Raw genomic sequence first — 24422 nt, 5'->3', positions numbered from 1 at the left:
TTGTATTGGTCCGTCCATGTGTTTCTTTAGAGCAGCATTGAGTGTGAGGTAGTGTCCCTTGTATTGAATAGTGATGGGCGGGATTCTCGGTTTCTTCGGGATGGCATGAGGAGCAGTCGATGATGATGGTGTTGGATTGGATGTGGTTGCAGGATTTACAGTACTATTTCTTCGTTGTGGTGGAGGTACAAGAGGTTCGAATCTGTTTTCTGTCTGAATTGAAAATTGCTTATGCGGTGCAGTGACATCATCTGTGTTTTTCCTTTTTGCTGTTTTACGTGGGGGAGGGGTTTGGAATTCCCCTTCCCCATCGTCGTGTTCCATCTCTTCTGGTTCAGATACATCAGATTCAGAAGAGCGGTAATAATGTGAATAGTTATCGTCGTCATATGTTTGGTTGGTGTCTTCATTTGTTGAGTTTTTATCCGTGTCTTGTCGTGGTGCGTCGTGATTGGTTGATTTGTCATTACAGAGAGTCGCCATGTTGCAGTCTTGTTGTGCTTCTTGAAATTTTTGGATTTGTCGTCGGAGTGCTAGTTCCACGTCTGTTTCTTGGGTAGTGTTGGAATTAGGCTCAGACCTACCCGCGAATTCTGCCTCAGCCCTACTGTTTTTTCTTTGCCTCGAAGGCCGCGGACGTACAGCGCGCGGGGGGCCGGCCTGCTCCCGGTCGGGCCCCCGCGTCTGAGGCCCTGGGTCTTCATCATTCCCTGGACTACTCATTCCTAGTCCCGGCTAGTCCGGGGACGTTCTCCTGTCTCCTACTACGCCCTGTCACCCTGAGAACACGACAATTTGCGATACGTACACCAGGTGCGAAGTAAGAACGCCGCCCCTTAGTGCACGTCACACAGCTAGCGCTGCTCGGAGTCCGATGCGCCGCGCCGCCAGGCCCAGCCAGTGTCGCGGGCGGGCGCGGACGGCCGAGAGAGCGGCCGCCACTCTGCGCGCCGCCGCGCCGCGCCTCCCGCGCTTGCTACCGCCCAACGTCCGACAGCCTGTGCGGACCAGCCCCAAACCTGCGCCGCAACCACCCGCGCCGTTCAAACCACCGAGGATGGGGCTACACACGGCCACACCACAGTCGCCAACCAGTCGCCACGGCAGCGCCGCAAACCACGGCCAAACTGCAGCTACCGCGCGCTACAGCCTGGCTCGGCCCGCCGAGAATCGCCGCCCCCGCCCACATGCCGCCCCCACAGCCCCAGCCGACGACCCGCCACAATGGCCAAACCTTCGGCAAAAGTGCCGCACCGTCGCCGCGCCAGCCCGGCCAGCGCGGCCGCCGCCACAGCCACACAAGCGGAGGCGTGCGGCGATGCCGGCCGTGCAAACGCACCTCCGCCGCCCCATCGCCCTCCCACCGTTTCCCGATCGGCCCGCAGCCGTCGGGCCACCTCGCCCGCCAACATTCGCGCCCCTTTCTCACAAAATTGCCCGCCGCAAACAAAACGGGCGCCGCCTGCGCAACATCGGCACCGGCCAACCGAGCGCCGCCGCCCCTCGCCGCTTACGCGAGGGGGGCTGACCGCCGTCCGCAACTACAGACACACCGAATCTGCCTCCAAGCACACACGACAGCCGACCTCCTACATTTATACGCCGCAAGCCACCCAACGGTGTGTGGCGGAGGGCACTTTTTACGTTACGTGCCACTGTCGTCATTGCCTCCCTTTGCCGTTCCAGTCGCGTATGGTTCGCGGGAACAACGACTGTCTGAAAGCCTCCGTGCGCGCTCGAATCTCTCTACTTTTACTACATTCGGGATCTCCTCGGGAGGTATATACGTACGGGGAAGCAATATATTCGATACCTCATCCGGAAACGCACCCTCTCGAAAACCTGGCGAGCAAGCTACACCGCGATGCAGAGAGCGCCTCCCTTGCAGAGTCTGCCACTTAACTATCACGGTTACCACATAACCCTGTGACGAAACGTTGGACCTTTCTCTATCTCCTCCGTCAACCCGACCTGCTACGCATCCCACACTGGTGGGCAACACTCACGTATGGGTCGGTCGAACGCGTGTTTTTGTAAGCCACCTCCTTTGTTGATGGACTACATTTTTGCTAAGCATTCTCCCAGTGCATCTCAACCTGGTACCCGCCTTACCAACAATTACTTTTATCTGATCATCATTCCACTTCCAAATCATTCCGCACGCATACTCCCAGATACATATTTTACAGACGTCACAGCTACCAGTGTTTGTCCCGCTATCATATAATCAATCATACAATAAACGATCCTTCTTTCTGTATATTCGCAATACATCACATTTGTCTATGTTAAGGGGACAGTTGCCACTCCCTGCACCGGGTGCCTATCCGCTGCCGATCGTCCTGCAACCTCTCTGTATACTACATACAGCACATCATCCGCGAAACGACGCATGGAACGTCCGGCACTATCTACTAGCTCATTTATATGATATGAATTGTGAAAAGCAATGGTCCCATAACACTCCCCCGTGGCACGCCAGGGGTTACTTTAACGTCTGTAGACGTCTGTCTCTCCATTGATAACAACATGCTGTGTTCCGTCTGCTAACATCTCGTCAATCCAGCCACACAGTTGGTCTGATATTCTGTAGACTCTTACGTCGTTTATCAGGCGACGGTGCGGAGCTGTATCGAACGCCTTCCGGACGTCAACGACAATGGCATCCACCTGGGAGCCTGTATCTCATATTTTCTGGGTCTCATGCGCAAATAAAGCGAGCTGGGGGTCTCACACACGATCGCTGTTTCCGGAATCCAACATGGATTCCTACATAGTAGACTCTGGAGTTTCCACAAACGACATGATACTCGAGCAAACAACATGTTCTACAACACATCGACGTCAGAGATATGGGTCTATGGTTTTTGCGCATCTGCTCGACGACTGGGACTACCTGTGCTCTTTTCCAATCATTTGGAACCCTCCCTTCCTCTCCAGAGACTTGCGGTACACGGCTGTTAGAAGGGGGGCAGGTTGTTTCGCGTACCCTGTGTAGGAATCGCGAATTGGTAATCCCGTCGGGTCCGGCGGACTTTCCCATTCCTCCTTGGACACTTATTTCGATGTCAGCCGGTTTCTCGTTCGTGCGAGCATTTAGAGACGGAACTGCAGTGCGGTCCGTCCTCTGTGAAACAGCTTTGGAAACAGGTGTTTAGGTATTTCACAGCTTTACGCGTGTCATCCTCTGTTTCAATGCCATCACCATGCCGGAGTGTCTGGATATGCTGTTTCGAGCCACTTACTGATTCAACGCAAGACCGGAACGTCCTAGCATTTTCTGTCAACGTCGGTACATAGGGTTTGTTCTACTTTCGAATTCACTGAACGCTTCACGCATAGCCCTCCTTACGCTCACACTTTGGACATCGTTTAGCTTCTGTTTGTCTCGGAGGTTTTGGCTGCGTTTAAACTTTGGGTGAAGCTCTCTTTGCTTTCGCAACAGTTTCCTAACGTTGTTGTTGTAGTATACCACGGTGGGTTTTTTTTCCCATCCCTCACAGTTCGACACTCGGCACGTACCTGTCTAAAAACGCATTTTTACCATTGCCTTGCACTTTCTCCATGAACACTCAACATTGTCAGTGTCGGAACAGGCATTTGCCTTTTCATCTGTCGGGTCGTCTGCAAATCTGCCTTCTATTACTCTTGCTAGCCAAAACAGATAGATACACCGTCCTCCCTGCAACGGCCTTATGATCACTGCGTCCCTGTTCTGCACATACAGAGTCGAAACACGTTCGGGTCTGTTTGTCATCCGTAGGTCCACGATGTTATCTCCACGAGTCGGTTCTCTGTTCATTTTGCTCGAGGTGATTTTCGGACAGTGCACTCAGTATAATGTCACTCGATGCTCTCTGTCCCCCTACCACCCGTCCTGAACATCATCTGAGTGTCCCAGTCTATATCGGGTAAATTGAAATCTCCACCTAAGACCCTAACATGCTGAGGAAAATGTATGTGAAATGTGTTTCCAAAATCCGTCTCTCCGTTGTTCTGCCACTAATGCTGCTGCGTCGGGAGGTCGGTCAAAGGAGCCAATTATTATTAAACCTAGCTCGGTTGTTGGGTGTAACCTCCACCCACAATATTTCACAGGAACCATCCACCTCTACTTCACTACAGGATCAAAACTACTACTCAAACAGCGACGAACACACCACCACCGGTTGCATGCAATCGAGCCTTTCTAAAACACCGTCTGTACCTTTGTGACAATTTCGGCAGAATTTATCCCTGGCGTCAGCCAGCTTTCTGTACCTTATCACGATTGCAGAGCTTCGGTGCTTTCTCTGTCAGCGCTTGCGGTTCCGGTACTGTACCAACGCAGCTTCGACAGTTGACAATTAACAAACGATACCGATTGCTGCTTGGTCCCCGCACCCGTTGAGGCTGCTGTTGCCCCCTTTCTGTACTTGCCCAAGGCCATCTAACCTAACAAAACCGCCCAGCCCACGCCACACAACCCCTGCTACCCGTGTAGCCGCTTGTTGCGTGTAGTGCTCTCCACCTAAGACTATAACATGCCTTCGACATTCGCAGTGTACAACACCTTAGGTTAGGGTTGGCGTCGCTTGGGTTAGGTTAGGTTACGTTAGGTGGACGTGGGTTAGGTTAAGGGTTAAAGTTAGGTTAGGCGTCAAAGTTAGGTTAAGCGTTCGGACGTGAGGCGTCAGGTGGCCGCACCTACCTTACGGCCGGACATCTTAGGTTAGGCTAAGGGCGCCGAGGTCACGTTACGTTCACCTTCGGGCGCCACACGTAGCTGTCACAGGTAGGTAGTAGTTCGGTCGGTCGGTCGTCGGCAAGCCGCAAAAAACTACAGACGACGTCGACAACAAGACCGAGCAGGAGGCAGATATATACCGAGCGCCAAAGAGACCGACCACACACACACACACACACACACACACAAAACAACAAACACCACCCACCGGCCAAAGGGGCACCAAAAAAACCCACAAAGCCGAGCACCACACGTCGCGACCAGAGGCAACCCGCAACCGCAACGGCGCTTTCCGCACCGGGCCGGATGCACGTACGACAACACCGCTACCCGTACACAAGGCCTCCCATTGCACACAGCCGCTCTGTGTTCAACATCATCAATGGCGCGCCCGCGGCTCGTCGCGGTCGCAGCCATGACGCCGCCGCCACTTTTGCACCAACACATTCACGCACCGCAAAACAGCTCGCCGACCCACCGACACAGCACAGCCGACAAACAAAAACAACCGCGGCGGCGGCAACAAAACAAAACAAACACCTCGCACCAAGCGTCCGACAGAAAACAAACGGACAGGCACACAGGCCTCTGCTAACGACCACGACACAGCGGCACGCTGCCCCTTTCCCGCCACTCTCGATTCACAGCGCACGCGACCCCGTCGTCGACGACGACACGCGACGGGCTCGCTTCCCGCAACCTACACCTTTCCGCCACTACGCACGGCTCCACCCGACGCCCGTCGCAACGGCACTACTGCACGCACTATCACCCCCGCCGCCGCCGCCGCCGCCGCCGCCTCCTCCTCTCTCCCCCTTCCCGTACACAACAACACAGCCAAAAACACACTCACGACCCAAACATAACAACATGGCACGTGCATCGGCGCACACCCCCAACCAGTCACCGTCGACACAACCACACGCAAGGCACGGAAAAACCGGCGTCCTTCCACGTTGCCATCAAAGCAGCACAAACAACCACACAGGAGGAACCACCAACAACTGCCGGCCGGCCGGCAACCACCAAACGCACATTCCCGCTCGCCACCACACACCTCTCGGCAGCCGTTTCGCAAAGACATGACATGACATGACGCGACATCATCGCATCACGGGCGACGCACGCACACCGACCCACTTTCCCGCCCGTCTCTCTCTCTCTTTTTCTTCCGACGCCTTCGGCCGAGCACACACGTACGTGGCACAACGCCCAACACAGTCACACACAGTCGACAGGCGCACGCCCAGGCACGCAACGACGCAGCGCAGCAAAGGCGCCCGCGACACATACCTCCTCTCCCGTCTCGCCGCCGACCGCCAGCCAGCCACTCGCAATGTGCACTGGCCAACCGGACACACGTCCACCGCGCCGCCTCCGACCACCCGCCAGGGGGCGCTCACGTCCGCGACAACAGCGCGGCCCGCCGCCGGGCGGGCCCAGCCCGGCCCAGGCGGCGCGCGCTGCTCTGCACTCGGCGCGCCGCGCCACACATCCTGCTGCAGACCGGGCTCGTCTCTCTGTACGCGTCTGCGTCTGCCCGCATCTCATCTTCCTGCGCATCAACACAAACGAGGCCACGTGAGCAAACCCCCGTCACAACGCCACATCACGCACTGCCTTGTCGACCGCCTAAATAAATGCACTCACCCACCAGCCATCCGCTTCGTCCTCTTCTTGCTTACTCGTTGTTCGTCGTTGTTGCTGCTGCACCAGCACCAGCACCAGCACCGGCGGCGGCGGCGGCGGCGGCGGCGGCGGCGGCGGCGGCGGCGGCGGCGGCGGCGGCGGCGGCAGCGGCAGCGGCAGCGCACACAGCCCCCAGCCGGCCGCATCCGAGGGGGCCCCGCCGCCAGCGTCGCCTCCTTGGGCACAGGTGCGGTGCTGTGGCCGCCCATCCAACCGCATTTGCTGGCCGTCCCAGCCGCCAGGCAGGCGTTCCCACTGCCGCGCACCGCCTCTGCTGCAGAAGACGAACAAACGAAACGTACAAACATACACGCACCCGAAGCGTGGCCACACACGGACGGGACCGACAGGCTCCAAGGCGACCAAACGATGGAAAAACAAACACAAAAACAAAAGACACGCGAGCGAGCGAGCAAGCACGCAGTCGCCTCGCCTCTGTCCTCCCGCCCCCGCCCTTCTCCCCACCACATGCCCACAAACACCACCGCCTGCCCGCATCTCCACATTCGCCCCCTCCATTTGTTCCCTTGCGTTCGTTCCTTCCTTCCTTCCATGTGTCTGCGTGCGCGGCGCCTCTCCAACATCCGCCGTCCGTCCGTCCCGTTTTCGCCGTACCACACGCCACCGTCGGCGCCGCCTCGCCTCCTCCCAGTCCACCACCGCCGCCGCCCCTGTCCGCCCCGCACACCACCATACACCGCTGCTTGTCCCGGCCGTTGCCACCAAAGGCGCCAGCCGCAAACCGCGCCAAACGCCGCAGCGCGCGTGCGTCCTTCCTTCTTGCTTGCTTCTCCGTGCCGACGCTGCCTCTATTCCCGCACCCATTCGGCCGACAAGCACTGGCGTCGACGACACAGCCGTTGGGCTCCGGCACTGCGCGTACCGGAGTTACACGCGCACCCCCCCTCGCGAACGCACGACTCATTCTCTTTGTTGTTTCTCCTCTTTCTTACGTCTTCGTTTCTTGTTTGTTTGTTTGTTTGTTTTTTTTTTTTTCCTCCCACCGCCGCATGTGACACAATGGCCTCCCTCCCCCTTTCGTTCGTTGTCGCCGCTTTGTTTCTCTTTCTCATTGGTGCACGTCCGACGCGCTCCATTTCCACCACACCACGGCCATCGGCCTCCTCAACGGGCAGGCGCAGTGTGCCATTCTCCGGCGCACAAGCACACCGCGCGGCTCGCTCTCCTCGCCCCCACGCCACGCCACGCCACGCAGCACAAATGATGCTGTCTCGCAACACGACACACGGTGCGCACACCCCCGACCACGCGGCTCTTAAAAGGCATGGCACCGGCGACATGCGCCGCCCCGGCCCGCATCCGTCGTCTCACGTTCACTGCCGGCCGCGTCTGAGGCTACAACCGCACCACAACAACGGTCCCCTCCCGGCAACACATTTGTTGCACAAACACAACCGCCGAGCGCAGCGCGAGCCACCCACACGCGCCCTCCCCGTCTTTAAAAGCCTCCGCGTCTCCTTTCTCCTTTCGCGCCCCTCCCATCTCCCGAATATGCCAGCAGCGGTGCCACTACCGCGAAACGGACACGCCTTCCGGGCCACATGCAAGGGCACGCCCACCACCAACTACTGCCATATTCGCGGACGCAGTTAGGCAACACGCAACGCACTCTCCACCTACTTTCTCTCTCTCGTCCATTCTCTTTAAAACACACGAACCAACCAACCACGGCTAACACACTTTTTCGCGACACCTTTGACTGCGTTATCTTGACCGTGACGGCAGCTATCGACCTTCCAATTCCCCACTAAACACACACACACCCCTACATACACACCCTTCGCTACACCGGACAACAACAGCGTACACAACAGGAGGGCACACGAAACGGCAGGCAAGGGCAACGCATTCTCATAGATTCCTCCTCCGAGCCATGTCGGCGAACGTTTCATCCGGGAAGGCAATGCAATTCAGCCGTCACCACGGCCGACACCTGCAGCCGCGCCGTAAACGCCTTTCAGTGCGGCTGCAATGCACGGGAACGTTCCGTTGCTATAGACAGCGCCTCTCCGTTTTTCCCTGCTTCGTTTTCCGGTGATTGCTTCTCCATTTTGTTTGTTTTATTACTTTCCGTTCCCCTCCTCCACCATTGTTTCCGTCCCCAACAGTTTTGCTCATTCCACACGTTCTGCCCAGACACGACACTCGACCGATCAAAGGTCAGCCTTTCGTCACCGTTCGCGGCGCCGACGGTGCCACAGTGCGACTGGTGTGAACACCGACACGTTGCCATGACGCCGGTGTACCGCGCCGATATTGACAGTTACTCAGAGCCGCCGGATCGGATCACATCACCGACACACCTGCCATTTCACACCGGGGGACACAGACCAACGAAACGCGTGTACGCCCATAACAACAAACAACGACCGTCGTCGTCTAGCCTCACGCTTACTGTACTCAACCGAACACACGTGCACCGTGAATGACGTGCGTGCGCACAACAGTCCAATCAATCATCAGTCAAACTGCAGAAACGGCTATCATCAAATCAAGGGCCAAATAGGTACACCACCGTGCGTGTCGCCTACCCCACCCGCCCGTACATTTCTTGGCGACTTCGTAATGGATGATAGTACGACACGTCCATTTAAAACGTCACCAACACACACACACCAACGCGCCGTACAGCAAAGGGAATAGTCGACGGCAACACAACATTTCACCCTCGCCATCATGTATGATGTGACAACAGACGGCCGTAACGGTGACATCCAACAATCAATCAATCGCGAGGACTTTCAATTGCAGTCACGTGACTAACCGGGCAGACGGAGACAAAGACATGAATCAGCGCCACAGACAGCACCAACACCTCCTATCGATCTATCTGTGTGTCGACAAACAACCACGCCAAGACTCGTGCACGCATTCCACGTCACACCGGCGGCAACCAAACCCTCGCGGCCGTACCCCAGTAACCACAACCACAACCACATTCGAGACCACACCACCACGGCACAGCAGCACCACCAGCTGCCTCGCAACCAACCAAACCGGGTAGCTATGCCGCCCCTCTCACTCACTCACTCACTCACTCACTCACTCACACACACACAAACAATTCCGCTCTTCCCGCAAAGGCAATTTGGTGGCCCTGAAAAGGGCCGTTTTGCCGCTCTCGCAACGGAGGGAGCTTCCTTCCTTCCTTCCTTCCTTCCTTCCTTCCTTCCTTCCTTCCAAGAGCCGAAGTAACAACCTCCTCCTTACTTGGAGCTCGTGTACTTGGTCACCGCCTTCGTGCCCTCGCTCACGGCGTGCTTGGCCAGCTCGCCAGGCAGCAAGAGCCGCACAGCCGTCTGGATCTCGCGGGACGTGATGGTCGAGCGCTTGTTGTAGTGCGCCAGGCGAGACGCCTCGGCCGCAATGCGCTCGAAAATGTCGTTCACGAAGCTGTTCATGATGCTCATCGCCTTCGACGAGATGCCCGTGTCGGGGTGCACCTGCTTCAGCACCTTGTAGATGTAGATGGCATAGCTCTCCTTCCTCTTGCGCTTCTTCTTCTTGTCGCCCTTCGAAATGTTCTTCTGCGCCTTGCCGGCCTTCTTGGCGGCCTTCCCGCTAGTCTTGGGCGGCATCTCGAACGTACAACAACAGGCAGCAAGCGCTCCGCTCTAGTCAGCGTCTCCCCACACAGTGGCACCCGCCGCTACCGCAACACCGCACCTTTACCAGCTCGCCCTGTTGCGGCCGCCGACCAATGGGGCGCGCGCGCAACCGGCCGCCGCACCCGAGCCCATAAAGGGACCCCCACCCCGCCGCCGCCGGCATTCGCCGAGCGGCAGTCGGGCGTTGAGCAAGTCTCCGTCAGTCTGTTACGCGAAGCCATAGGCCCCCGCTTGTACGGGTGACAAACCAGGGGTGTTTTCGGATGCGCCTTTATTAAGGCGTAAACGAGCACTCGCAGCAGATTGCCGATGTCGATGTCGAGCGAATCGTCGATTGCGATGTCGAGTTGCAGCAACGCCTTGGGGCCCCAGCAGCCCGCTGCTGGCGGCAACGACGCCGTCTCTTTGTTTCCGCCGGCCGCTTTTCCGGCTGGCTCGAGCGCCTCAGCTGCCGCAGAGAATAGCTCTGCTCCCCCGAGCGTTAGGGCATTCGCAGGTCAGGGCCTGGCCTCTGGCCAGTGTCCCGCGCCTGTCAGTGTGATAGGACCAGATTCTGCCGCCGGAAACCTAACGGTGTCGGCAACAAAGGCGGCAACTGGTAGTCCCACGGCAGCCTTTGACTTTGCTTCCCTTACCTGCGTGCGACATGCAAACGGGGAGTACACGACTAAAAGAAGTTCATCTCTTCCACCTACCAGCGGTAGGATGTCCATGGCCACCCTGATGATCACCACAGGGCAGGCACAAGCGCTGGCGCAGCACCTTACCCCTGCACAAAGAAGGCATCTCCCAGTCAGCATCCTCCCCAAGCCCTTACCTATAGCCCAACCCAAAAAGACCGCTCCCGCCCTTAAACCCTCTCCTTCCGAGGTAACCAAGACGCCACACCCACCTGTCCCACCCAAACGCATCAGAGACGTAGTCAAAAGTGCGAGAAAACACAGAACTACTGTCAGGCGCAAGCCACCAAAGAAAGTAATATCAATCCCACCACCCACCACCAAGTCACGTATTCCCTCCCCCTCAGGGAGCGGAGACGAGGCGGACCGCCCCCTCGTCATCGACGAATCCAGAGAGGCAACCGAGCCTCAAACACCCGGCACCGACGGGGATGGGTTCCAGCGAGCGCGGAAAACTGCCCGCCCAGCCGCCCCACAGCAAGCGAGAGGCATTGCCTCTACTAGCAACAAGTTCTTGCCACTCTCAGACGAGGACGAAGCGGTACCCGCGACCAGTGATGCGCCACAACCCACACACGCACCAAGACATAGACTCCCGCCCATAATTGCCGAATTCGACAAAAATTACGAGGAGCTTCACTCCCTCGTCAGTAACTGCCTGGGAGAGAAGCAGTTTACTGCAAAGTCCGCCGGAGGGGACAAAATTAAACTTATGTTCAGAGAGCTGGACGATTACACCGCTGTGAAGGCCCTGCTCTCTGAACACAAAGTCCCCCATTACACCTTCCCCACAGCCAAACAACGGCTGATGAAGCTAGTAATAAGGGACCTACCCCGAAAAGTGGGCACCGACGCCATTAAGAAGGACCTGCAGAGGCAGGGCTACGAAATTAACAGCGTCACCCACATGAAGGAAGTCTACAGTGGCAACAAATGGCCACTGTACCAAGTCAACATGCCTGACACTCCACAAAACAGGCAAAAACACATAACACATGTCCTGTCAGTGCCCGTCACGGTTGAACCCCTACGCAGGAAAAGTGGCAACGTGCAGTGTTACAACTGCCAAGGTTTAGGGCACGTTGCCAAGCACTGCGACATGCCAACTCGGTGCATGAAATGCGCCGAAGGGCACCCTACCTCCGAGTGCTCCTTACAGAGAGGAGACCCAAAGAGCAAGTGCGCCCTATGCGGTGAATCTGGACACGGCGCCTTCTACCAAGGCTGCCGCGTACAAAAAGAGTACCGCTCACGCGCGCAAGGCACTAAGACCCCCGCCACACAGAAAACCAACCGTGGCGCCGGTTCTACGACCTCGCGAGCGCCGGCCATTCCACAACCGCGGCAAACACGATCAACAACAACCCGATCGAGACCGCGAGGTAGCGCAAGCTACGCGGCCGTGGCAGGCACTGACAGGAGTCAACAAACGACTCCAACTATACACTCAGCCCAGCAGCCGTTCCCCGCTAACGAAGAAACGTCCAGGGAAGCCTCCTCCCCTCAAACTAAGTCCAGTCTGCAGCCAGTAGCGGCAGCTGAGTGCTCGTCACAAGGCTCTCAGCCCAGCACTTCTGATGAGAGTGCAAATGCCCTACGGCCGTCTGGTGTCGTGGAACAAACGTTAGGCCTCCTAACGCAACTGCTCCACGAAATCAGGCAACAGAATGCCCAAATTCTTACCGCCATTAATTTGGTGCTCAAAGGGTCGCATAACAATGCGACTACAGCAGAGAAATCCTCCTCCCAGTGATGGATAGACGACCCCACATCCAAGGACTCAGAATGTGCGTCTTCAACGCAAACGGCATCTTCGGACAAAACAATGAGTTCCGCGAGTTCCTACGCGACGAAAACATAGACGTATGTATGGTGGCCGAGACACACCTAAAACCGGGTGTAAGGGTGTCGGTACCCAACTACAACTGCTATAGGACCGACCGGCCCACCGCTGGAGGCGGGGTAGCAACATACGTCAAACGTGGAATCCCCCATTACCAGGTCCACCCACCAGCAACTAGGCAAATAGAAACAGTGGCAATAGAGATTGCCACTGTCACAGGGCCCCTCACTGTCGTTGCAGCATATCGCCCTCCCTCCTACACTCTGGAAGAGGACGACATAGCAGCCCTAGGCCAAATCAGAGGAAAACTCCTCATTGGCGGTGACCTGAACGCCAAGCACGCAGACTGGCACTCGCGAAACTCAAACAGAGCTGGTCGTCAACTGCAACGACTCGCGCGCACCCACCACTTTCACATATGGGGTCCAGAGGAGCCCACCCACTTCCCCAGAAACGGGGGGAGGGCGGACGTCCTCGACATAGCGCTCACCAAAAGAATAACGGGATTTGTGACCGCACAATCGGTCAACCGAATGTCCTCCGATCACAATCCCGTGATTCTCGAGGTCGACATAGGAGACTGGGTACCTCTCCAGCAACAACACATCTCATACAAGCGCACTAACTGGGAGCAATTCAAAGTTGACGTAACTTCAGCAATTGCCCAGGCCCCGCCTCCAACTGCAGATACTGCAGAACAGGCGCTTAAAGATCTCACCAGCACGATCCTGCAAGCAGCAAAGGAGGCCACACCACGGCCACCGGACGGCCCTCCCCCTGTTAAGCAACTCCCGCCGCACCTGCTTGCCCAAATTAGAAACAAAAATAGGATCGCCAAAGAGTGGAAGCTCACAAAGAACCCCGTAACCAGGAGGCTACTGAACCGCCTGCAAAGAGAGCTGAAGGTGGCACTCACTGAGCACCGCAACCAGCAATGGTCGGCGCGGCTTTCAGCCCTCCGCGTGGACGACAATAGCCTCTGGCAGGCGACCAAACAGATCACCAAAAGACGCGCCAGACTGCCACCTCTGCACGGCGAGCGGGGACTTGTCTTTAGCACCACAGATAAGGCAAATGCCCTGGCAGATGCCTTTGAAAAACAGTTCCGCCCCGCAGAGGCGCAGGACAGGGACCACGAAGCCGTCGTTCGACGTCAGCTCGCCACATTCCTCGCGGCGGACGACGCCGACGACGACGAAGAAAACACACCGCTCTTCACACCCGACGACGTGAAACGAGTAATCAGGACGTTGCACAACAAAAGAGCCCCTGGCCACGACCAGCTCAATAACGTAGTAGTGAAACACCTCCCACCCCCTGCCGTAGCCCACATCGCAAACATCTTCAATGAGATCACGCGTTCCCGCAAGTTTCCAAGGTGCTGGAAACACGCAGAAGTTGTCGCGATCGCGAAACCCGGTAAGGACCCGGTTATCCCGCAGAACCACCGACCAATCAGCCTTTTGCCAACCCTAAGCAAAATTTACGAACGCCTGCTACTTGTTCCCATTCTCGACCACGTCAAAACGCAACAAATCCTGCCTGACTTTCAGTTCGGTTTCAGGCAGGAACACTCCGCGCCCCAGCAACTAATGAGGGTCGTTGAAGCAGCTACCGAAAGCTTCAACCGTAAAAGTTACTGCGGGGTAGTGCTACTTGACGTAGCCGCTGCCTTTGACTCTGTCTGGCACACCGGGCTTCTCTACAAGCTATTCTCCCAAGGCTTCCCAGGTCCGATAGTGAAGCTACTCGCGAGCTATCTCTCCCAAAGGACTTTCTCCGTTAGGATCGAGTCGTCGCTTTCTACAAAACGGCGCATCAGGGCGGGCGTGCCCCAGGGGTCGGTACTGGGCCCGGTACTGTACAACCTGTACACTGCCGACCTCCCGACCGTACCGTTGGTGCACGCTGCCCAGTACGCCGACGACACAGCGTTCTTCACGCGTAACCCGAACAGAGACAGGGTTACGCGAAGATTGCAAACAGCGCTGGACGAGACCGGCCGCTGGGCTAAAAAATGGCGCATCACACTCAATGAGACCAAAACTCAGGCCATAATGATCACCCGGAAACTGGGCAAGCGGGCTCCAGCCCGTCAGCCGCAACTGCTCAAGCTGAACGGCCAAGAACTCCCATGGCGACGCACCGCCAGGTATCTTGGAGTCACTCTCGACACCAGGCTCACCTGGCGGGCTCACATCGAGGACTTGCGCCGCAAAGCCAGTGGTAGGATGCAAATGTTGTATCCTATCCTAAACAACCACAGCACCCTAGCGGCTGACATAGGTGTTAGAACATACTGCTCGTTGATACGACCGATAATGGAGTACGCTTGCCCTGTCTGGGGATATGCGGCGCACTGGCACCTCCGCAAACTCCAGTCAGTACAAAATCGTGCGCTTAAAAGGGCATTACACCTTCCCTTCCGCTTCCCCTCTGCTGACCTACATGAAGCAACGGGATTACCTACGCTCCACGAGCGTTTCAAAGAACTGGCCGAAAGTTTCTACGAAAACGCGGCCAGATCAGACAACAGACTTATCAAAAACTTAGGACAGTACGATACGACACTGGACAGACACAGACGACCTAAAACCATGGTAACAATTTAAGACAGCCTATAAGGCAGCATAGAAATACCAAACACACTGCAATAAAATGACATACCATACAGCAAAGACAAACTACCGACACAACATAGAGGAGGAAATGTCCCAGAGGACAACACCCTCCATCACATAAGCTCTCCTCGAAAGTGAGGACAGCACAAATGCAGTAGTCTCCGCCGCCGCCGGCACACGCACGCACTCCGCTGCTCGACTCGCTGCGGCTCGCACCGTTACGGTTACGTGTTTAGCGCTTACGCCACTAGCCAAACGCCATGTCCGGACGCGGAAAGGGAGGCAAAGTCAAGGGCAAGTCAAAGTCCCGCTCAAGCAGGGCTGGGCTCCAGTTCCCGGTCGGCAGAATCCACCGCCTCCTGCGCAAGGGAAACTACGCCGAGCGCGTCGGCGCCGGGGCGCCCGTCTACCTCGCCGCCGTCATGGAGTACCTCGCGGCTGAGGTGCTCGAGCTGGCCGGAAACGCGGCCCGCGACAACAAGAAGACGCGCATCATCCCGCGCCACCTGCAGCTCGCCATCCGCAACGACGAGGAGCTCAACAAGCTCTTGTCGGGCGTCACCATCGCACAGGGTGGTGTCCTGCCCAACATCCAGGCCGTCCTGCTGCCAAAGAAGACCGAGAAGAAGGCCTAAACAGGGACCGCGGCGCTGCGCTTGCGTGCTCCCTGCACGCAAACGCAAACGCGCCTTTGCCTTGCCGGCTCGCCTCACAACAATCGGCCCTTTTCAGGGCCACCACACAAACCTACGTCCAAAGCAAAGTTTCCGTCGTCCTCGCCGCACTTTACAACAACGTCCACAGCGCCGGCGCACGTCCGCCATCTTGTCCACAGCCCGTGTGGCCGAACACACACACATTTTTTCTGCACCCCTCCACGCACGCACAGTCGCGTTCCAAACAACGACAACGACATCAATACACCAATAATGTGATGTGATCATTGTTAATATGTTCATAATTAAAAGAGCGCGTAACGGCCCGACGACGGACGACACGCGGGCCGCCGCGCGCGCTCTCCAAACACACAGGCACAGGACAAACCAAACCAAACCAAACAGCTGATCCGATCGATGATCCGGCCCGCGCCACAAACAAACCACGCACACACCGGACTCAGCCGCGCCCTCCCGCATCCATCATCACACACGTCACGTCGAAACTCCAAACGGAACGCACGCACGCAAAGCAACAGAGGCGCACAACAACAACAACAACAACAACAAACACACACACACAGAGGCAGGCAGGCAACACAGACCCTTTCGCACTTTTCAATTTCCGAACAGTGTGGTGGCCCTGAAAAGGGCCGTTTTTCGTCTCTCCCACCAAGCACGGGCAACGGCACGGCCGCGGGAAGGCCACAGCACAGCACACCGGCTGCCTGCCTAACCGCCGAAACCGTACAGGGTGCGCCCCTGCCTCTTCAGGGCGTACACCACGTCCATGGCCGTCACAGTCTTGCGCTTGGCGTGCTCAGTGTACGTCACCGCGTCGCGGATCACGTTCTCCAGGAACACCTTCAGCACTCCGCGGGTCTCCTCGTAGATCAGACCAGAGATGCGCTTCACGCCGCCCCTGCGAGCCAGGCGGCGGATGGCGGGCTTCGTGATGCCCTGGATGTTGTCGCGCAACACCTTGCGGTGCCGCTTGGCGCCACCCTTGCCCAGCCCCTTTCCTCCCTTGCCGCGGCCTGTCATTCTTCCTCCTCCTCAAGCAACAAAAAAAGCACAAGCGGCAGCTCCTCACCCGGCGCTAGCGAGTCGGCTACGGTGCGCCGTGAGCGCGCGCCGCCCCCCTATATAGACTCTGGCCCGCCCTCCCCCCACCACGCGCACCGAGGGCATATAAGCGCAGCACGGGCCCGCGCGGGCCCGTTGTCAAGGCAGCACCGGACGCTTCGCTACCGCACGCACCGCTAACCGCTATGGCCCGCACAAAGCAAACGGCCCGCAAGTCCACCGGCGGAAAGGCGCCGCGCAAACAGCTCGCCACCAAGGCGGCGAGGAAGAGCGCGCCCGCCACCGGCGGCGTCAAGAAGCCCCACCGCTACAGGCCGGGCACCGTCGCCCTGCGAGAAATCAGGCGCTACCAGAAGAGCACAGAGCTGCTCATCCGCAAGCTGCCGTTCCAGCGCCTAGTGCGCGAGATCGCCCAGGACTTCAAGACCGACCTGCGCTTCCAGAGCTCCGCAGTCATGGCCCTGCAGGAGGCCAGCGAGGCCTACCTCGTCGGCCTCTTCGAAGACACCAACCTGTGCGCAATCCACGCCAAGCGCGTCACCATCATGCCCAAGGACATCCAGCTCGCGCGCCGCATCCGCGGCGAGCGCGCCTAAACCGCTTAGCCGCGGCACGGCACCGCACGCGCGCAACACAAAAAAAAACGGCCCTTTTCAGGGCCACTAACATCTCTCCGTCGCGAGCAAAACTTTTGTCGGTCTTGCCGCCCAGCCTCTCTCTCTAGCCCCGTTAAAACAACCACCACAATTCCCCACCCTCCCTCCCGTACACAGCCGCTCTCGCCAACAATCACAATCGACGTCATCCCACCCCACCCCTTCAAATACACACAAACAAACAGCCGGACGACGTCACCACGGGTGGCTGGCCGCCGCCGTCTCCGAGGCGCCACCGCGCCTTCCCAATTCCCGCCGGCCACTTCCACGTCTCAACGTCCCCGTCCCCCTTTCACACAGAGAGGACACACACATAACAAACAAGACGCGCCATCCGCAAAGCAAGCAAACAAACAGAGTCTCCAGAAACATGAGAAACCAACCGTCGGCCGCCGCACAAAATACAAAACACAAAACAAAACGGCCACAACCGCTCCGCTACCGCGCGCCGCCGCCTACCGCCACCGGCCCCACAATCCAACCACCACGGCACGCACACAGTACCCACAAGGGTCATACAGAAACGCCACACAAACACCAACCAACCCCACACACACACACACACACACACACACACACCCCGGCGCATGCACGCACGGCCACCCAAACAAGACAACACAACGCGCCAAGCACGACAATCAACGCCTTCCCGACGTCCTCTGATGGCCCTGAGAAGGGCCGTTTTGGGCCGCGCGCAGCCGTGCCATCGCGCGCCACTAGACGACGCGGGGGAGGGGGGTGGGGGACGACGGGGTCAAGCGCCAGCCCTTCCCTTCCTTCCCCTTTCCTTTCTTTACTTTAACTTCACTTCTTCTTCTTGGGCGAAGCCTTCGCCTTAGACGGCGTCGTCGCCTTCTTCGGGCGCGGCGCCTTCGGCTTCTTCGTCGGAACCTTCGCGGCCTTCTTCGCCTTCGACGGCGACTTGGCCTTGGCCGGCTTGGCCGCAGCCGCCTTCTTCGCACCCGCGGGAGCCGCCGACGCCGCAGACGCCTTCTTGGCGGCGCCCGCCTTCCGACCGGTCGCCGCCTTCACGCCACCAGCCTTCTTTGCGCCGGCCGCACGGGCGCCCTTCTTCTCCTTGCTGGCCGGAGCGGCGCGCTTCTTCTTCGCACCGCCGGCACGGGCCTTGCCGCCCTCGGCCGCCCCGCCGCCGGCGCCGGCAAGCTTGAAAGAGCCGGACGCGCCCTTCCCCTTCGTCTGCACCAGCTCGCCAGCCACGACGGCCGACTTGAGGTACTTCTTGATAAAGGGCGCCAGCTTCTCCGCGTCCAGCTTGTAGTGCGCGGCAATGTACTTCTTGATCGCCTGCAGCGACGAGCCGCCGCGCTCCTTCAGCTCTTGATGGCGGCCGTCACCATCTCAGAGGTGCGCGGGTGCGCAGGCTTGGCGCGCGGCTTCTTCGCAGACGCCGCAGACTTGGCCTTCTTCGTCGTGCCGGTGGCGGCGGGTGCCGCAGCAGTCTCGTTCGTAGCCGCCTGATCTGCCATTATTTCGACGACGCGCGTACACACACGAGAGCGAGAGCGAGAGCGGCAGGCGGCAAGCACGGCGGCAGAGAATAGCCGCCGCGCCGCCAGGCCCAGCCAGTGTCGCGGGCGGGCGCGGACGGCCGAGAGAGCGGCCGCCACTCTGCGCGCCGCCGCGCCGCGCCTCCCGCGCTTGCTACCGCCCAACGTCCGACAGCCTGTGCGGACCAGCCCCAAACCTGCGCCGCAACCACCCGCGCCGTTCAAACCACCGAGGATGGGGCTACACACGGCCACACCACAGTCGCCAACCAGTCGCCACGGCAGCGCCGCAAACCACGGCCAAACTGCAGCTACCGCGCGCTACAGCCTGGCTCGGCCCGCCGAGAATCGCCGCCCCCGCCCACATGCCGCCCCCACAGCCCCAGCCGACGACCCGCCACAATGGCCAAACCTTCGGCAAAAGTGCCACACCGTCGCCGCGCCAGCCCGGCCAGCGCGGCCGCCGCCACAGCCACACAAGCGGAGGCGTGCGGCGATGCCGGCCGTGCAAACGCACCTCCGCCGCCCCATCGCCCTCCCACCGTTTCCCGATCGGCCCGCAGCCGTCGGGCCACCTCGCCCGCCAACATTCGCGCCCCTTTCTCACAAAATTGCCCGCCGCAAACAAAACGGGCGCCGCCTGCGCAACATCGGCACCGGCCAACCGAGCGCCGCCGCCCCTCGCCGCTTACGCGAGGGGGGCTGACCGCCGTCCGCAACTACAGACACACCGAATCTGCCTCCAAGCACACACGACAGCCGACCTCCTACATTTATACGCCGCAAGCCACCCAACGGTGTGTGGCGGAGGGCACTTTTTACGTTACGTGCCACTGTCGTCATTGCCTCCCTTTGCCGTTCCAGTCGCGTATGGTTCGCGGGAACAACGACTGTCTGAAAGCCTCCGTGCGCGCTCGAATCTCTCTACTTTTACTACATTCGGGATCTCCTCGGGAGGTATATACGTACGGGGAAGCAATATATTCGATACCTCATCCGGAAACGCACCCTCTCGAAAACCTGGCGAGCAAGCTACACCGCGATGCAGAGAGCGCCTCCCTTGCAGAGTCTGCCACTTAACTATCACGGTTACCACATAACCCTGTGACGAAACGTTGGACCTTTCTCTATCTCCTCCGTCAACCCGACCTGCTACGCATCCCACACTGGTGGGCAACACTCACGTATGGGTCGGTCGAACGCGTGTTTTTGTAAGCCACCTCCTTTGTTGATGGACTACATTTTTGCTAAGCATTCTCCCAGTGCATCTCAACCTGGTACCCGCCTTACCAACAATTACTTTTATCTGATCATCATTCCACTTCCAAATCATTCCGCACGCATACTCCCAGATACATATTTTACAGACGTCACAGCTACCAGTGTTTGTCCCGCTATCATATAATCAATCATACAATAAACGATCCTTCTTTCTGTATATTCGCAATACATCACATTTGTCTATGTTAAGGGGACAGTTGCCACTCCCTGCACCGGGTGCCTATCCGCTGCCGATCGTCCTGCAACCTCTCTGTATACTACATACAGCACATCATCCGCGAAACGACGCATGGAACGTCCGGCACTATCTACTAGCTCATTTATATGATATGAATTGTGAAAAGCAATGGTCCCATAACACTCCCCCGTGGCACGCCAGGGGTTACTTTAACGTCTGTAGACGTCTGTCTCTCCATTGATAACAACATGCTGTGTTCCGTCTGCTAACATCTCGTCAATCCAGCCACACAGTTGGTCTGATATTCTGTAGACTCTTACGTCGTTTATCAGGCGACGGTGCGGAGCTGTATCGAACGCCTTCCGGACGTCAACGACAATGGCATCCACCTGGGAGCCTGTATCTCATATTTTCTGGGTCTCATGCGCAAATAAAGCGAGCTGGGGGTCTCACACACGATCGCTGTTTCCGGAATCCAACATGGATTCCTACATAGTAGACTCTGGAGTTTCCACAAACGACATGATACTCGAGCAAACAACATGTTCTACAACACATCGACGTCAGAGATATGGGTCTATGGTTTTTGCGCATCTGCTCGACGACTGGGACTACCTGTGCTCTTTTCCAATCATTTGGAACCCTCCCTTCCTCTCCAGAGACTTGCGGTACACGGCTGTTAGAAGGGGGGCAGGTTGTTTCGCGTACCCTGTGTAGGAATCGCGAATTGGTAATCCCGTCGGGTCCGGCGGACTTTCCCATTCCTCCTTGGACACTTATTTCGATGTCAGCCGGTTTCTCGTTCGTGCGAGCATTTAGAGACGGAACTGCAGTGCGGTCCGTCCTCTGTGAAACAGCTTTGGAAACAGGTGTTTAGGTATTTCACAGCTTTACGCGTGTCATCCTCTGTTTCAATGCCATCACCATGCCGGAGTGTCTGGATATGCTGTTTCGAGCCACTTACTGATTCAACGCAAGACCGGAACGTCCTAGCATTTTCTGTCAACGTCGGTACATAGGGTTTGTTCTACTTTCGAATTCACTGAACGCTTCACGCATAGCCCTCCTTACGCTCACACTTTGGACATCGTTTAGCTTCTGTTTGTCTCGGAGGTTTTGGCTGCGTTTAAACTTTGGGTGAAGCTCTCTTTGCTTTCGCAACAGTTTCCTAACGTTGTTGTTGTAGTATACCACGGTGGGTTTTTTTTCCCATCCCTCACAGTTCGACACTCGGCACGTACCTGTCTAAAAACGCATTTTTACCATTGCCTTGCACTTTCTCCATGAACACTCAACATTGTCAGTGTCGGAACAGGCATTTGCCTTTTCATCTGTCGGGTCGTCTGCAAATCTGCCTTCTATTACTCTTGCTAGCCAAAACAGATAGATACACCGTCCTCCCTGCAACGGCCTTATGATCACTGCGTCCCTGTTCTGCACATACAGAGTCGAAACACGTTCGGGTCTGTTTGTCATCCGTAGGTCCACGATGTTATCTCCACGAGTCGGTTCTCTGTTCATTTTGCTCGAGGTGATTTTCGGACAGTGCACTCAGTATAATGTCACTCGATGCTCTCTGTCCCCCTACCACCCGTCCTGAACATCATCTGAGTGTCCCAGTCTATATCGGGTAAATTGAAATCTCCACCTAAGACCCTAACATGCTGAGGAAAATGTATGTGAAATGTGTTTCCAAAATCCGTCTCTCCGTTGTTCTGCCACTAATGCTGCTGCGTCGGGAGGTCGGTCAAAGGAGCCAATTATTATTAAACCTAGCTCGGTTGTTGGGTGTAACCTCCACCCACAATATTTCACAGGAACCATCCACCTCTACTTCACTACAGGATCAAAACTACTACTCAAACAGCGACGAACACACCACCACCGGTTGCATGCAATCGAGCCTTTCTAAAACACCGTCTGTACCTTTGTGACAATTTCGGCAGAATTTATCCCTGGCGTCAGCCAGCTTTCTGTACCTTATCACGATTGCAGAGCTTCGGTGCTTTCTCTGTCAGCGCTTGCGGTTCCGGTACTGTACCAACGCAGCTTCGACAGTTGACAATTAACAAACGATACCGATTGCTGCTTGGTCCCCGCACCCGTTGAGGCTGCTGTTGCCCCCTTTCTGTACTTGCCCAAGGCCATCTAACCTAACAAAACCGCCCAGCCCACGCCACACAACCCCTGCTACCCGTGTAGCCGCTTGTTGCGTGTAGTGCTCTCCACCTAAGACTATAACATGCCTTCGACATTCGCAGTGTACAACACCTTAGGTTAGGGTTGGCGTCGCTTGGGTTAGGTTAGGTTACGTTAGGTGGACGTGGGTTAGGTTAAGGGTTAAAGTTAGGTTAGGCGTCAAAGTTAGGTTAAGCGTTCGGACGTGAGGCGTCAGGTGGCCGCACCTACCTTACGGCCGGACATCTTAGGTTAGGCTAAGGGCGCCGAGGTCACGTTACGTTCACCTTCGGGCGCCACACGTAGCTGTCACAGGTAGGTAGTAGTTCGGTCGGTCGGTCGTCGGCAAGCCGCAAAAAACTACAGACGACGTCGACAACAAGACCGAGCAGGAGGCAGATATATACCGAGCGCCAAAGAGACCGACCACACACACACACACACACACACACACAAAACAACAAACACCACCCACCGGCCAAAGGGGCACCAAAAAAACCCACAAAGCCGAGCACCACACGTCGCGACCAGAGGCAACCCGCAACCGCAACGGCGCTTTCCGCACCGGGCCGGATGCACGTACGACAACACCGCTACCCGTACACAAGGCCTCCCATTGCACACAGCCGCTCTGTGTTCAACATCATCAATGGCGCGCCCGCGGCTCGTCGCGGTCGCAGCCATGACGCCGCCGCCACTTTTGCACCAACACATTCACGCACCGCAAAACAGCTCGCCGACCCACCGACACAGCACAGCCGACAAACAAAAACAACCGCGGCGGCGGCAACAAAACAAAACAAACACCTCGCACCAAGCGTCCGACAGAAAACAAACGGACAGGCACACAGGCCTCTGCTAACGACCACGACACAGCGGCACGCTGCCCCTTTCCCGCCACTCTCGATTCACAGCGCACGCGACCCCGTCGTCGACGACGACACGCGACGGGCTCGCTTCCCGCAACCTACACCTTTCCGCCACTACGCACGGCTCCACCCGACGCCCGTCGCAACGGCACTACTGCACGCACTATCACCCCCGCCGCCGCCGCCGCCGCCGCCGCCTCCTCCTCTCTCCCCCTTCCCGTACACAACAACACAGCCAAAAACACACTCACGACCCAAACATAACAACATGGCACGTGCATCGGCGCACACCCCCAACCAGTCACCGTCGACACAACCACACGCAAGGCACGGAAAAACCGGCGTCCTTCCACGTTGCCATCAAAGCAGCACAAACAACCACACAGGAGGAACCACCAACAACTGCCGGCCGGCCGGCAACCACCAAACGCACATTCCCGCTCGCCACCACACACCTCTCGGCAGCCGTTTCGCAAAGACATGACATGACATGACGCGACATCATCGCATCACGGGCGACGCACGCACACCGACCCACTTTCCCGCCCGTCTCTCTCTCTCTTTTTCTTCCGACGCCTTCGGCCGAGCACACACGTACGTGGCACAACGCCCAACACAGTCACACACAGTCGACAGGCGCACGCCCAGGCACGCAACGACGCAGCGCAGCAAAGGCGCCCGCGACACATACCTCCTCTCCCGTCTCGCCGCCGACCGCCAGCCAGCCACTCGCAATGTGCACTGGCCAACCGGACACACGTCCACCGCGCCGCCTCCGACCACCCGCCAGGGGGCGCTCACGTCCGCGACAACAGCGCGGCC

At 57.7% G+C, this 24422-nt stretch overlaps 2 protein-coding genes across 2 annotated transcripts; both read left to right on the top strand.

Annotated features, from left to right (window-relative positions):
- Positions 1-5032: 5032 nt before the first annotated feature.
- LOC126232553 (uncharacterized) lies at positions 5033-5812 on the top strand. The gene has a single exon (XM_049942794.1). It carries the CDS (start codon positions 5033-5035, stop codon positions 5810-5812), a length of 780 nt encoding a protein of 259 aa, XP_049798751.1.
- Positions 5813-23304: 17492 nt separating this feature from the next.
- Positions 23305-24084, top strand: LOC126232552 (uncharacterized). Its single transcript, XM_049942793.1, has one exon. The coding sequence runs from the start codon at positions 23305-23307 to the stop codon at positions 24082-24084; it is 780 nt and encodes a 259-aa protein (XP_049798750.1).
- The last annotated feature ends 338 nt before the right edge of the window (positions 24085-24422 follow it).

This window comes from Schistocerca nitens, unplaced genomic scaffold (genome assembly GCF_023898315.1).
Source record: "Schistocerca nitens isolate TAMUIC-IGC-003100 unplaced genomic scaffold, iqSchNite1.1 HiC_scaffold_520, whole genome shotgun sequence".
In the NCBI taxonomy this organism is placed as follows: Eukaryota; Metazoa; Arthropoda; class Insecta; order Orthoptera; family Acrididae; genus Schistocerca; species Schistocerca nitens.
Note: the sequence above shows the minus strand (reverse complement) of the source record. Positions and strands in the feature narration are given on the sequence as shown.